This window comes from Paramisgurnus dabryanus, chromosome 11 (genome assembly GCF_030506205.2).
Source record: "Paramisgurnus dabryanus chromosome 11, PD_genome_1.1, whole genome shotgun sequence".
NCBI lineage: Eukaryota > Metazoa > Chordata > Actinopteri > Cypriniformes > Cobitidae > Paramisgurnus > Paramisgurnus dabryanus.
In genome coordinates this window covers 24,388,858-24,405,130 of record NC_133347.1, presented here as the reverse complement: position 1 = coordinate 24,405,130, position 16,273 = coordinate 24,388,858, and the positions used below count along the sequence as shown (strand labels likewise).

At 36.4% G+C, this 16,273-nt stretch overlaps 1 protein-coding gene across 4 annotated transcripts in view; it reads left to right on the top strand.

Moving 5' to 3' along the window:
• pcsk5b (proprotein convertase subtilisin/kexin type 5b) overlaps positions 1-16,273 on the top strand; it is a 74,993-nt gene that overhangs the window by 36,035 nt on the left and 22,685 nt on the right. The window contains exons 11-21 of one of the 4 annotated variants that reach the window (XM_073816257.1): positions 400-517; positions 596-784; positions 1,006-1,142; positions 1,236-1,346; positions 1,448-1,550; positions 4,240-4,433; positions 4,870-4,954; positions 9,746-9,849; positions 10,266-10,404; positions 10,487-10,602; positions 13,586-15,831. In XM_073816257.1, the coding sequence (XP_073672358.1) occupies positions 400-517; positions 596-784; positions 1,006-1,142; positions 1,236-1,346; positions 1,448-1,550; positions 4,240-4,433; positions 4,870-4,954; positions 9,746-9,849; positions 10,266-10,404; positions 10,487-10,602; positions 13,586-13,701 (1,412 nt within the window). In that variant the 3' untranslated portion in view covers positions 13,702-15,831. Of the gene's footprint in view, positions 1-399; positions 518-595; positions 785-1,005; positions 1,143-1,235; positions 1,362-1,447; positions 1,551-4,239; positions 4,434-4,869; positions 4,955-9,745; positions 9,850-10,265; positions 10,405-10,486; positions 10,603-13,585; positions 15,832-16,273 lie in introns of those variants that run through there. The other 3 variants (XM_065247534.2, XM_065247533.2, XM_065247530.2) reach the window with 3 other exon arrangements.

Sequence of the window (16,273 nt, the reverse complement as noted above, 5' to 3'; positions counted from 1 at the left end):
CTATGATTGGACGGCCAAGTGAAAAGTGACATTGACAAGCTAAATGTTTCACCAAAAATTGAAAAAAACATTTAGCGGTGGGCATGAAAAAAACTGACAAAACCCAGTGCTTTCATTGGAAACAATTGAAAACATACACCAGCTGCAGACGTAAATGCCTTGGTGTACACACCCCTTAGAGATATAGTTGTCTACATCCAAGAAAATAGCTACAGTTATAGTTGTTTAGGAGCAGGAAAATAGCTATAGATATAGTTGTTTTAGTATAAAAACTGTACAGCAATAAACACAGATGCAGAAAAAATAATACATGTTATTAGATCACTTAAAGCATGGTAAACTCACGATTAGTGGTAATTCTGGTGTTTATAGCAAATCTAAATGTGCATATTCTTACAGTGAGTCACCTCTATGGCTTTGGGCTGATGGATGCGGAGGCCATGGTGAAGGAAGCAGAGCGCTGGAAACAAGTTCCTTCTCAGCACATCTGTGTCGAGAATGCAGATAAACAGATCAGGTACACACTATAGCTCTTTAACATAGGACTTGGTAGTTAAGTTATATAATCTGAAGTAAAACTCTTTTCTCCCTCTAGAACTATCCGTCCAGAACACGTTGTGCGGTCCGTTTACAAAGCAACAGGGTGCACGGATAATGCAAACCATCATGTTATTTATTTGGAGCATGTCGTTGTACGTATAACTATTACGCACCCACGAAGAGGAGACCTGTCAATCAACTTAACCTCTCCATCAGGGACAAAATCACAGCTGCTCGCCAACAGGTAAACCATTTATCTACAGTTAAGAGTGACGAACTATGGCACAACTCAACCAAATGATCATTGATCCTGTATACACTGCTTCTTATTTTCATTTGGTGTCAACACATTTGCATTCAGTTGTTTCTTCCTTGTAAATTCCAATATAATCAATAAAATGTACAGTTTGTTAAAGATGGCAATATATTAGATACATATACAATATGTTTTTGTCTGTATCACAGGCTCTTTGATCACTCAATGGAGGGCTTTAAAAACTGGGAATTCATGACAACTCACTGCTGGGGAGAGAAAGCCGCTGGAGACTGGATACTGGAGATCTATGACTCTCCCTCTCAACTTAGGAGTCAGAAAGCACCAGGTAGTTCCTCCAAAATAGTATACATAGTATATAAATATAAACTCTGGTTAAAACGTCAGTATTATTGGTTCAAATTGTAATTGTAACTTTTAGGAAAGCTGAAAGAGTGGTCCTTGGTGCTATATGGCACCTCCGTGCACCCGTACTCCTTACGCAGCGACAGGTCTCGCTCAGTGGCCGAGCCTCAGCCAGAGGAAGAATACAGTGAGGACTATGTTGGTAATGCTTTCTTATTGTTGTTCTGCACTTCACTAAGTGCAAGTGTAAACCATCTGAATTCATCTGTTTTTGTTTTCTCACACAAGGCCCCTGCCACCCTGAATGTGGGGACAACGGATGCGAGGGGCCGGGACCTCAGCAGTGCATTACCTGTCTGCATTACTTCCTCAAGTTTAAGAATAACACCAGGTAGACTGCTGACACATCCCAAGTTAATGTTGTACTTCAATGTTTGTGCACAACTACACTCCCAGAACTATTTCTTGACAAGGTTTTGGCAAAGGGATGTATCTGTAATATGTTAAACAGCTTTAACAGTGCTACAAGTTTTGGCAGGAAGGACAGTGTGCCAGACTTCTTGTTTAAAACCCCTTAAATTCTGCGGACCTGCCAGTGGGTCCAAAACGGCATCATCAAAAAAATTTTACATTTATAAGTTGTCAAGCACACAGTTTTCTGTAAAATAAGACAATTTTTATCAATTCACTCCAAATTATTTGGGTAGATGACCCTTTTAAATTCAAGCATGCCCAATTCTGCAAAAAATCTGATTATACTGCAGCGCATATTAGTTTGAATATACCTGAAGCTTCTTGATTTTTACTTTTTTACCTGGCTCCCTTAAATTCTTGATTCTGATTGGTCAGTCATTCTTCATTCAAATATTAATGTATAATGACCACAAAAAACGTCCCATGCAACCAATTTTCTACAAAACAATTATAGATTAATTTCTTAAGTCATTATGCATCTCGCATATTAAAAAAAAATATATTTATTTTTATTAGAGCTGGGCATAGATTAATATAGATTACTCTCATACAAAAAAAAAGAAATTTTTTGCATAACATATGAGTTTGTGGTGTGTAATTATTATGTATATATAAATACACAAACATTCATGTATGTATTTAAGAAGCATTTACATGTGTATATATATTTTTATTTATATTTTAATATATTCTAAATTATATATAAATAAAAAAACGACATTTAAATATAAATACATTTAAGAAATGTTTTATGTATGTGTGTGTGTTTAAATATACATAATACACAACTCGTATATTATGCAAAAAATTACTTTTATTTTGTATGAGATTAATCTAGATTCATCTATGCCCAGCCCTAATTTTTATGTTAGTAGCTATTAACCTTTATAATGTTCAGTAATGCAAAATTAAACTGTACACTTAAAATATAGATTATACGATAACACTTTACAATAAGGTTGTATTTGTTTACATTTGTTAATGCATTAGCTAACATAAACTAACAATGAACAATAATTCTAAGTATTTATTCATCTTAGTTCATGTTAATTTCAGCATTTATTGGATACACTTTTAAAACTAAAAGTTGTAACTCTGTTAACATTAGTTAATGTACAATGAACTAACATGAACAATTGTATTGGCATCAGTGTTGGGGAAAGTTACTTTTAAAAGTAAAGCATTACAATATTAAGTTACTCCCCAAAAAACTAACTAATTGCGTTACTTAGTTACTTCTCATGGAAAGTAATGCTTAAGTTACTTTTAAGTTACTTTTTCTTACTTGGCTAAGGCTTGATCTCTTTCAGGCTTTGCAGGTGTTTTATGACAGAGAAATTTCATGCATATTTCTTTCACAAAAATGACAAGCTCTGGCCTGCCATCTTCGTTTCCGGCTATAACTGTTTCCAGTCAGCCGCGACACATAGAGTGCCAACACCGCAGGTGTGCATTATTTTATTATAATTCAAAGGACCCGAGACAATTATTCCTCGGTTACCACAAACATCGCGCTGGTGCTTATTTTTAAGACACTTGATGGGTTAGGTGTGCGGTTTACAGAAAAATAATCAACACCCATGGAATATTTCTCGACCAATCAGAATAAAGCATTCAACAGGCCCGTGGTATAAATTCAGTTAAATTAAGTACATAATTTTTTTGAATCAAATTAATTAAACGGAAAAGTTACTTAATCGTTACTTCAGAAAAGTAATATTATTACGTAATGCAAGTTACTTGTAATGCGTTACCCCCAACACTGATTGGCATGAACTAACATTAAAGGGATAGTTCACCCAAAAATCATTTGACAGAAAAACCTGTATGAATTTTCTGTTTTTGATGAAAACAAAAGAAGATATTTTGATAAATGATGGTAAGCACACAGCTGATTGTAACCATTGACTTCCATAGTAGTAAAATAAATATGAGTACCGTCAACTGTGTATTGTTTACCATCATTTATCAAAATATCTTCATCATTTATCACAATAATACTTCCATAATATTTGTTTTCCTACGATGGAAGTCATTGGTTACAATCAGATGTGTGCTTTCATCATTAATCATAATATCTTCCTTTGTGTTCATCAAAATAAAAAACTCTCAAGTTTAGAAAATAATGACAGAATTTGGATTTTTGGATGAACTGAAGATGAAAAAGATAAATAAATGCTGCTTATTTTAAAAGTGTTACTAATTATCCCTTACTTTTCAATACTTTGTTTTCTTTTCATTGCCAAATTTGGAGACAAAAGGCTTTAAGATTAATTAACCTCTATAAAAACACCAGGGCACATGCTGACAACAGCTGCGCATCTGCATAACACATCACAGATTTACATATCCCAGACTGTGTGCGTCTGTGCGCGCACTCGCATGTCTTGATTACATTTATAGATTTAGTTTTCTCAGGCAGCCAGAATTGCACAAGCCATCTGCAGCTGATGGCTTTCTCAGACCTCATACTCTTGCCTTTGTTTCCTGGTGAATGTGTTTCCTCATGGCTGCCAGATGTTGATTTTTCTGGTCTCATGTGGCTCTTCCTGTCTGTGTCTGTCTCTCTGCTTTTGTCTTTCCATCCCCGTCTGCACGTCTCTCAGGATGTGCGTACCCGAGTGTCCGTCTGGATTTTTCCGGGACGATAAGAAGCGTTGTAAGAAGTGCTCTCCCCAGTGCGAGTCTTGCGTTGGCAGTCGCAGCGATCAGTGTTCCACCTGCCGTCCGGGGTATTACCTGCTGGAGGGAGCCAACACCTGCATCCTCGGCTGCCCAGATGGCTTCTACCTGGATCTCGGCAAGTCCATTCTCATTTCATGTCACTACCGAAAAACTCACAGGCTTATTGATTGAAGATTAGATTTTTTTTGGATTACCGCTCCTCAGTAGCTTTAGCATTATAGCTTAATGCTAATTTCAGTACCGTGACGTTTCCTGGGGTTGCATGTGTATGGTTCTTCATTTGCAGCGCATATTGAGTTTCTGCACGAGAGCGCCCTCTGGCTTTTGGTTGTAGCGGCATTTCACCATAATTCATTGAGAAGCATAGCAAGCATCATCATCCAATCAATCGGAGCATCTCTAGTTAATATAAACTCAACATTTTTAATAATGATCCGATTTTTTTCTATAGGGCACTGCATTTACTGTATAATCGCATTGATGTCGCTTTAAATGAGTTAATTACATTATTGTGTTTCACTTGAGACCTAACGCAACATTTTCTCCCACAGACTCCAACATGTGTCGGAAATGCAACGAACATTGCAAGAAATGTACCTCAGCGAACATTTGCACAGAATGCAAGAATGGGCTCAGGTAATTCTCACACGTTCTTACTGTCGCAAATACAACATTCAACCTCGCACGTTTTTTGCTGTTTGGATTTAAACTGAAATATAGTCAAAATCTTGGGCTCCTTCCGTAAGCAAGCTGAGTCTCGGATAAAACTAAACTCCAATGGTAAGGTCACACTGACTAAACTGTAAAATATTGCTGGAAACTTCCTGTTATACACGTTGTCAAGCGCTTAGGTTCAGGTCTATGCTGAAATGCAGTCTCTAGTGAGCGATTCTGCTTTTTCTATGAAGATAAAGGAGTAAGAGAGAGAGATGGAAAAACAAAGAGAAAAGGAAAAACAGGTCATGGCACAATATAATGCAGAGCAGCTGGTTTCTGTGAATGGTTTTGAAATATATTCCAGGACTTCTCTGAATTCACCACGAAGGATTTTCACCCACTTCTTTCGACTTTAATCCACCTTTGTTGATCTTTTCAGGCTTGTTTAGACTACGGCAGGTATGAAATGAGTTTGAGCTCAGGGTAATCTTTGCGCCTGATATATTTTTATAATTGCAAATTTTGTATTTATTACCAATATTCCTTTTTTTTTTTGCTGTTTGATGAAGTCTTATACAGAGAGTCTCTTTGCTGACTCTAAACATCCCCAGCCCCAATAATTGTGTTTTTTCCACCTGTAAATGTCCAAAAAATCACTTCTTTGCACTGAAGTAAACCATAGAGCTATTTCGCAAGATATTGTGTATTGTCCTCAGCTTTTTATTATCAACATAATTCCCATTGTAGATGTTTGCCAACGATCAATAAGCTTCGGTTTATTCTGGCACGAACACGCAGTCGGCACCACGTCACACAGTGTTGACGACAAAGCAATCCCATCAAACTGAATTTTCTGTTTATTGTAATATTAAAGTCTCAAACACTCATGTTTAGATGGTGCTCTATCCAGTTATCCAGGGTCTTTTCTTCTTATTTTTCACAATTATGAGAAACACTGTTATGCAACTTCTGAACAGGATTTGTTTTTTCCAAATGTTAAAGGGATGGTTTACCCAGAAATAAAAATTCTATCATCATTTACTCATCCAGTTGTTCCAAACCTGGATACATTTCTTTGTTTTGCCCAGAATGTTTGTAGCCAAGCAGAGTTGGGGCACCATTGACTTCAGTTGTATAGATGGATAGATATAGATGAATAAATATACGGATAGATGGATAAATAGATAAATTAATGGATATGGATGGATGGATGGATGGATGGATGGATGGGTTTATGGATGGATGGATGGATGGGTGGATGGATAAATATAGATATATAAATGGATGGATGGACAGATGATAGATGGATGGAAAGATAGATATGGATGGATAGATGGATGGATGGATGGATGGATGGATGGATATATGGATTGTTATATAAGTTGATGGATGGATATATGGATGGATGGATGGATATATGGATGGATAGATAGATAAATGGATGGATGGACAGATGATAGATAGAAGGATGGATAGATATATAGATAGCTAAATGGATGGATGGACGGATGATAGATAGAAGGATGGATAGATAAATGGATGGATGGATTGATAAAGATGGATGGATATATGGATTGTTATATAAGTAGATTGATGGATGGATGGATGGATGGATGGATGGATGGATGGATGGATGGATGGATGGATGGATGGATGGATGGATAATGGATAGATGGATGGATGGATGGGTGGATAGATAAATATAGATAGATAAATGGATGGATGGACAGATGATAGATGGATGGAAAGATAGATATGGGTGGATAAATGGATGGATGGATATATGGATTGTTATATAAGTGGATGGATGGATGGATGGATGGATATATGGATGGATAGATAGATAAATGGATGGATGGACAGATGATAGATAGAAGGATAGATAGATATATAGATAGCTAAATGCATGGATGGACGGATGATAGATAGAAGGATGGATAGATATATGGATAGATAAATGGATGGATGGATTGATAAAGATGGATGGATATATGGATTGTTATATAAGTAGATTGATAGATGGATGGATGGATGGATGGATAAATGGATGGATAAATTGATGGATGGATGGATGGATGGGTGGATAGATAAATATAAATAGATAAATGGATGGATGGACAGATGATAGATGGATGGAAAGATAGATATGGGTGGATAAATGGATGGATGGATATATGGATTGTTATATAAGTGGATGGATGGATATATGGATGGATGGATGGATGGATATATGGACAGATGATAGATGGATGGAAAGATAGATATGGGTGGATAAATGGATGGATGGATATATGGATTGTTATATAAGTGGATGGATGGATGGATGGATGGATATATGGATGGATAGATAGATAAATGGATGGATGGACAGATGATAGATAGAAGGATAGATAGATATATAGATAGCTAAATGCATGGATGGACGGATGATAGATAGAAGGATGGATAGATATATGGATAGATAAATGGATGGATGGATTGATAAAGATGGATGGATATATGGATTGTTATATAAGTAGATTGATAGATGGATGGATGGATGGATGGATAAATGGATGGATAAATTGATGGATGGATGGATGGATGGGTGGATAGATAAATATAAATAGATAAATGGATGGATGGACAGATGATAGATGGATGGAAAGATAGATATGGGTGGATAAATGGATGGATGGATATATGGATTGTTATATAAGTGGATGGATGGATATATGGATGGATGGATGGATGGATATATGGACAGATGATAGATGGATGGAAAGATAGATATGGGTGGATAAATGGATGGATGGATATATGGATTGTTATATAAGTGGATGGATGGATATATGGATGGATGGATGGATGGATATATGGATGGATAGATAGATAAATGGATGGATGGACAGATGATAGATAGAAGGATGGATAGATATATAGATAGCTAAATGGATGGATGGACGGATGATAGATAGAAGGATGGATAGATATATGGATAGATAAATGGATGGATGGATTGATAAAGATGGATGGATATATGGATTGTTATATTAGTAGATTGATAGATGGATGGATGGATGGATGGATAAATGGATGGATGGATGGATGGATGGGTGGATAGATAAATATAGATAGATAAATGGATGGATGGACAGATGATAGATGGATGGAAAGATAGATATGGGTGGATAAATGGATGGATGGATATATGGATTGTTATATAAGTGAATGGATGGATATATGGATGGATGGATGGATATATGGATGGATGGATAGATAGATAAATGGATGGATGGATGGACAGATGATAGATAGAAGGATGGATAGATATATAGATAGCTAAATGGATGGATGGACGGATGATAGATAGAAGGATGGATAGATATATGGATAGATAAATGGATGGATGGATTGATAAAGATGGATGGATATATGGATTGTTATATAAGTAGATTGATAGATGGATGGATGGATGGATAAATGGATGGATGGATGGGTGGATAGATAAATATAGATAGATAAATGGATGGATGGACAGATGATAGATGGATGGAAAGATAGATATGGGTGGATAAATGGATGGATGGATATATGGATTGTTATATAATTAGATTGATGGATGGATATATGGATGGATGGATGGATAGATGGATGGATGGATGGATGGATAGATAAATATAGATAGATAAATGGATGGATGGACGGATGAAAGATAGAAGGATGGATAGATAGATAAATGGATGGATGGATGGGTGGATAGATAAATATAGATAGATAAATGGATGGATGGACAGATGATAGATGGATGGAAAGATAGATATGGGTGGATAAATGGATGGATGGATATATGGATTGTTATATAATTAGATTGATGGATGGATATATGGATGGATGGATGGATAGATGGATGGATGGATGGATGGATGGATAGATAAATATAGATAGATAAATGGATGGATGGACGGATGAAAGATAGAAGGATGGATAGATAGATATGGATAGATAAATGGATGGATGGATGGATTGATAAAGATGGATGGAAATATGGATTGTTATATAAGTAGATTGATAGATGGATGGATGAATGGATGGATGGACGGATGGATATACATGGTTGGAAATATGGATTTATAGATAAATGGATGGATAAATATGGATAAATATGGATGGATGATGGATGGATGGATAGATATAGATGGAAAGATAGCTATGGATGGAAAGATGGATATGGATGGATATATATTTACCCCCCAAAAAATTCTGTCATCATTTACTCTTCAGTTAGATAAATGTAGGAAACAGATCTGGGGCACCATTGACTTCCATTGTAGGAAAATGTTATATTTTTCAGAATGTATTAATTTGTTTTAAGCTAAATTTATACAGGTTTGGAACAACTTAAATTTTGGGGTGAACTATCCTTTAAAACCAAGTTTACATAAAGTTTTTTTTACAGATTAACAGAGGCAGAGCTGTAGTTGAAAAATATTTGTCTATTTATTATTAGGATTCATATGTTTGGTTTAAATTTTGACTGTTTGTTATTATTATTATTATTATTATTATTTTGTAAGGCACAAAAAAACAGACTCGCTGTAACATTCCTTTTGTACAAGGTGAATGTGTGTGTGTGTGTGCGTGTGTGTGTGTGTGTGTGTGTGTGTGTGTGTGTGTGTGTGTGTGTGTGTGTGTGTGTGTCAGAAATAACCTTTGCATTGAATTCCTTTGAATAATTTTGTCTGTTTGTCTGCTTCTCTTTTCTGTTCTACTTTCTTTCTTTCCTGTTAGTCTACAGGGGAATAAGTGTCAGATGAGCTGTGAAACTGGCACCTATTATAATGGGCACAGACGGGTTTGTGAAAAGTGCCACTCTACCTGTGCCACCTGTGCAGGTAAAAACTGTATTCATTTAAAGGCCCTTACTTGCCATCATCATTTTTTTTATGCAGTTTTATTGGTCCTGTATAGCTCAGTGAAGGAGCGTTGTGTTTGCAGTGCAAATGTTCATGGGCTCGAAACCCATAAGCAAAATGTTAGCTGTTCCCTCAAATTTAATTTGTTCAAATTGATGAAATGTCGATAATTCTCTAAAATGGAAAGAGTCTGCATTGTTAAGCACTGTTTATACTGAACAGATCAATATTACACAACCAGACCAGCATGATTTTTCATTTCAAACAAGCAGTAAGTCAGATTCTTGTTTTACAGCCAATGCACATTTGCTAATGTTGCCTGCTTTCCAAACATTCCCAGAGGAAACCCTTCATTCGCTGTTGAAGTCTGATGACGTTTTTCCTCATGTGTTTAGGAACGGGTATAGAGGCATGTAATGAGTGCGCTCCAGGATTTCACTTTGAGGAGTGGCGCTGCGTCTCCAGTTGCAGTGTGGGATATTACTTGGCAGAACAGACGGCAGATAATGGAGATGTCCAGAAATCTTGTCACAAGTCAGTATCACACTAAACAAGCTAATTAAACATGCATGTTTTTTTATTTAAAAATACTTTACTCTTGCGATTCTGCCTCCAGGTGTGACTCCACCTGCTACGTGTGCACGGGTCCAGGAGAGAGAAACTGCAGCTCCTGTGTGAGTGGCTATAACCTGGAGAACGGCATCTGTGCCGTCAGCACTATCTGTAAAGATGGTGAGTACTTTTATTCATGTTGTCTTTCCTTTATTTTGTGTGTGTTTTTTTACTTTCAGTTTCAGAATCTGCATGATTTTAAACTTGAATCATGATTGATGTTATCATGATCTAGTGTCGTTTTAGAAATGGGTGAATTAAATAAATAATGTCTAGGTCATGTTTCATCCCAAAATTTTGATGGATAGATATAGATGGATATATATAGATATAGTTATAGATGGATGAATATATGGATGGACAAATAAATGGATGTATGATAGATGGATGGATAGATATGGATAGATATAGATAAGTAGGTAGATAGGAAGATGGATGGATAGAGATGGATGGATAAATGGATGGATGGACGAAAGGATGGAAAGATAGATATAGATGATGGATGGATGGACTGATGATTGATGAATAGATAGATATGGATGGATAGCTGGATGGACGGAAGGATGGAAAGATAGATATAGATGATGGATGGATGGATGGATGGATATAGATAGAAAAATGGATGGATGGACTGATGATAGATGGATAGATAGATATGGATGTATGGATAAATATAGATAGAAAAATTGATGGATGGACTGATGATAGATGGATAGATAGATATGGATGGATGGATGGATGGACAGAATGATGGATAGATATAGATGTATGTATGGATGGATATAGATGGATGGATGGACTGATGATAGATGGATTGATGATGGATATAAATGGATATATGGAAGGATAGATAAATAGATGGGGATGGATGGAAAGATGGATAGATGGATAGATATGGATGGATAAATATGGATGGATAGATGGATGGATGGATGGATGGGTGGATGGATGGATGGAAAGATTGGATGGATGGATGGATAGATTGGTGGATGGGTAGATTGCTGTATGGGTAGATTGATGGATAGTTTGATGGATGGATATGGATGGATAGATGGATAGATATGGATGGATGGATATAGATGGATGTATGGACTGATGATAGATGGACTGATGATAGATATAAATGGATATATGGAAGGATAGATAAATAGATGGGGATGGATGGATAGATGGGGATGGATAAATATGGATGGGTGGATGGATGGATGGATGGATAGATTGATGGATGGATGGATAGATTGGTGGATGGGTAGATTGCTGTATGGGTAGATTGATGGATAGTTTGATGGATGGATATGGATGGATAGATGTATAGATATGGATGGATGGATATAGATGGATGGACTGATGATAGATGGATTGATGATAGATATAAATGGATATATGGAAGGATAGATAAATAGATGGGGATGGATGGAAAGATGGATGGATGGATAGATATGGATGGATAAATATGGATGGATGGATGGATGGGTGGATGGATGGATGGATGGATGGATGGATGGATGGATGGATAGATGGATGGATGGATAGATTGGTGGATGGGTAGATTGCTGTATGGGTAGATTGATGGATAGATAGATTGATGGATAGATAGATTGATGGATAGACAGATGGATGGATAGTTTGATGGATGGATAGATTGATGGATGGATATGGATGGATAGATGGATAGATATCAATGGATGGATAGATATGGATGGATGGATGAATAGATTGATAGATTGATGGATGGATAAATAGATTGATGGATAGATATGGATGGATAGATTGATAGATACTGATGGATAGATATGGATGGATAGATGGATAGATACTGATGGATGGATATATATGGATGGATAGATACTGATGGATAGATATGGATGGATAGATATGGATGAATATATGGAGAGATAGAAAAATGGATGGATGGACTGATGATAGATAGATAGATAGATAGATAGATAGATAGATAGATAGATAGATAGATAGATAGATAGATAGATAGATAGATAGATAGATAGATAGATAGATAGGGATGGATGGATGGATGGATGGATAGATAGATAGGGATGGATGGATGGATGGATGGATAGATATGGATGGATGGATGGACAGAATGATGGGTAGATATAGATGTATGTATGGATGGATATAGATGGATGTATGGACTGATGATTGATTGATTGATTGATGGATAGATATGGATCGATATATGGAAGGATAGATAAATAGATGGGGATGGATGGAAAGATGGATGGATTGATTGATGGATGGATAGATTGGTGGATGGGTAGATTGATGTATGGGTAGATTGATGGATAGATAGATTGATGGATAGACGGATGAATAGATGGATATGGATGGATGGATGGATGGATGGATGGATGGATAGATATGGATGGATGGATAAATAGATTGATAGATTGATGGATGGATAAATAGATTGATGAAAATAACACATTTTAGTGTTGTAATGTCAATACTGCAACACTGTGAAACCATTGTATTTTTGCTAAAGGTTATCATACCGCCAGAATCTTATACCGGCCCATGCCTACAGTAGTTGAGAGCCATGTCCACCATTCCCTGCCTATGCCTCTGGCGTCATATATTTTGTCACAAATAAAATGTCTTGATTCATTGTTGATTTTTGGGGTGAAATATGATTGCTTTCTGACAGGTTTTGTCAAATTCACACTATTGTATTTCAGACCAGTTTATTTTCAAAACGTCTGTGCTTGCATTGGACTTTGATTCATAATATAAAAGTAATCACAGATGAATTTCTCTACTCATTTATTTACACAGCTCTGTCCATATGCAACCACTGACACTTCATGCCTATAAACATATAAACGAGTTTGATTCTTTTGATCATTTTCTAAATGTTTGTTTTCCTTCTCTTCCCAATGATCTTTTCTTCAAATCTTTTCATCCTGGATTCCAATCACATCCGGATATTCCTCCTCCTCCAATCGACTGGATTAAATCCTAAACCCGCCAAACCCCCTCATCCGCCGTCTGCTCTCGCTGTGACCCGATCCGCATCGTTTCCTGTCCGCCGACCGATCGCGTGCTCTGTTTCTGCTCCTCTCTCCTCTTCCTGCTCTGTGGAAAGCAAATGAAGAATCTTGGGCTGAGGGAAGTTTCTGTGTGCTTGTGAAAAAGAACAATCTGTGCCAGAGGAAGGTTTTACAGCAGCTGTGCTGTAGAACGTGTTCTTTAAAGGGCTGAAGGAACCTTCACTCGCCCCTCGCGTTCCGCTAATTTATATTCCATATGAGAACCTCCAATACGGGACTACATCGTGAGGTTTCTCGATGCCAGAACTACAACAAACCTACCTTTATCTCTGTGAGTGTGTGTGCGCGCGCAAGTCTGTCAGGGTGGTACGACTGGGATCCGTAATAAACAACAAATCATACATGTCAGTATTTTGTGACCAAAGCATGGATGCCAAATTTTTTTTTACCTTTTTTTGCTTTTGTTTTGGGTCCAGAGAAGAATTTGGAAAGACATGCAGATTTTTCCATAAGTACAAAAACAGTGATCAAAGCCAGTTTGTGCATATTCTGAATAAACGACTCTTAGACAACCCTATAAAAGTTTCAGCAAGACCTTTATAAGCAACGAGGAGACAATTATCCATAGCACAGGTTACAAGGTATTTCCTGAAACACAGGCATGTTGTCTTATTGTTTGAATAATGGTAGTTACAGCATTTAGAAATAGTGAAAAACTCTCACTTCAGGTCCTCTCGCTGTTAAACACTTTTTCACCTCAGGCTCAGATCTCATAATATTTTGTGTGCGCGTGCGTGATTGTGTGTCTCATCACTAATGCATATGTGAGAAATAGTTTACGTAAACCGAATCGTAACCACGGCAGGTGTTAGCGTAGCTCTGAAGAAATGACTTGACTAAAGTTAGCCATGCAATTACAGGTTTTAGTTGAAATGGGATGCGAAACACTTTATTACTCTTATCTTACCAGACCACCATAATATACCCTTGAAATGTTTTGTTTTAAATCCCTCTATATCTCAATATTTCATAAACCAGTTTTAATCCAAAGTTATAGTCTGTGAAATTAATATTCGCAAACTTTACGATGTTTGTCAGGTTCGACTGAAATTCTCAGTGGTTTTATGTTCATGGCCGAAATCTGATATTTTATCTCCTACCCCTCTGTGCTATTTATGCTCCGTTGATTCATCGTGCGAATTAAAATTTTATCTGTTCCATTTTAATCGACTTTGAAACGGACACCTAAAATAAAACAGCTATTTATGAGAAATTATCACGAGTACAATGATATCATTCTGGGTTATTTTTAATCTAGCGTTGGGTCAAAAAGGGATGAACCCAACCGTTGGATTGTAATTTAACCTATGCTGGGTAGTTTTAACCCATTGTTGGGTCAGAATAAAAATTTCTGGGTTAATTTATCCCCTAACGGCTGGGTTTGTCCCTTTTCGCAGCATTTTACGAGCTGGTAGGCTTTAATTGCAGATGTAATTGGTGCTATTGGTGTAATGAAATTGTTAGGACCACTTAAAAATGAAAATTGAGAGACGTAAACCAACGATTATTTAGTCCTGGTCATAATTTCATTGATTATATCGACCCTGTTTGTGTCCATATAGCAGTATCCTGGGATAAAGAAAATACTTGAGGGGGAAATTTTACATTTTTAAATGAAAGTCAGACATGTTTAGTTATACTAATAGTACTATACGACACAGTTAGATTTTACATTCATTAAGGACTTGTGTGATCAATCCACTTCTGCTCAGTGTTAGGAGATTTCTATGTCTTTTATTTATGAATGATGTGGATTCAGATGACGTAGCCTTTTATTTATGATAAAGATTTATAAATGGTCGTAGTTGAAATGAGTTGTGTGTCGTGCGATGGGTTTGTCCAGTCGCTTCATGCTCATTGTGTATTCATGACGCAAAGTTGTGGTACGATCGTACGTTTTCTGCAAACTCGGTACACGCACCATTACATAACTAATGTTATATAGGATTATGTGAAATGTTCAAATGTGTTACATTTACTCTGTTCTGGTAATGTTTTTTTTTCTTAATGTATATATGTATTTTTATCACTATTAACCTTAAAAAATATATTTTGCACCCACGTTCGATTGAAACGGGGGGGATTGATGATCAAGTTTTTTAAAATTATTTTATATTTCTGTTTTTAGCCAGTTGCCATGAACAGTTAGTCTAGATAAAGATTTGTTGTAGTCAGGGCCAGGAAAAAATGTTTTATCATAGAGAAGACTGGAAAAAAACAAATGGTTTACTGATCTTTTTAATGAACTTTAAAATAAAAACAAGACTCCTGAGAAATTAAATGGGACTTTACTTTTTACTCTCTTAGATATACTATACTGTTATATTTAGTGATTTTGTAATGTTGAGTGTTATTCTTACAGGATTTATTTTACAATTTGCTCAGCTATGGACATCCAAGATACCTCATATTATATGTGGTACCTCACACTTGCCTAGTGAGCGACCCCATAGACAAATCCTATAGACCTTGGGGATGACCAGAAAATGTTAGGAATGGGCTTATTTGATCTGGGTGGCTGCTTATCAGCTCAGAAACCATAACATTTGTCTAGTAAACCTTTAAAAGTGCTTTGTTTAACTCTCTTGACAGAAATGCAATATAATATACATAACTATATCATCAGTGGTTTATAATGAACTTATATAATGAACTGTATTGTTTTTATTACTTTAGAATGAGCCGTTTTATCTACATAGACCATTAGTCTCCTTACATGGAAG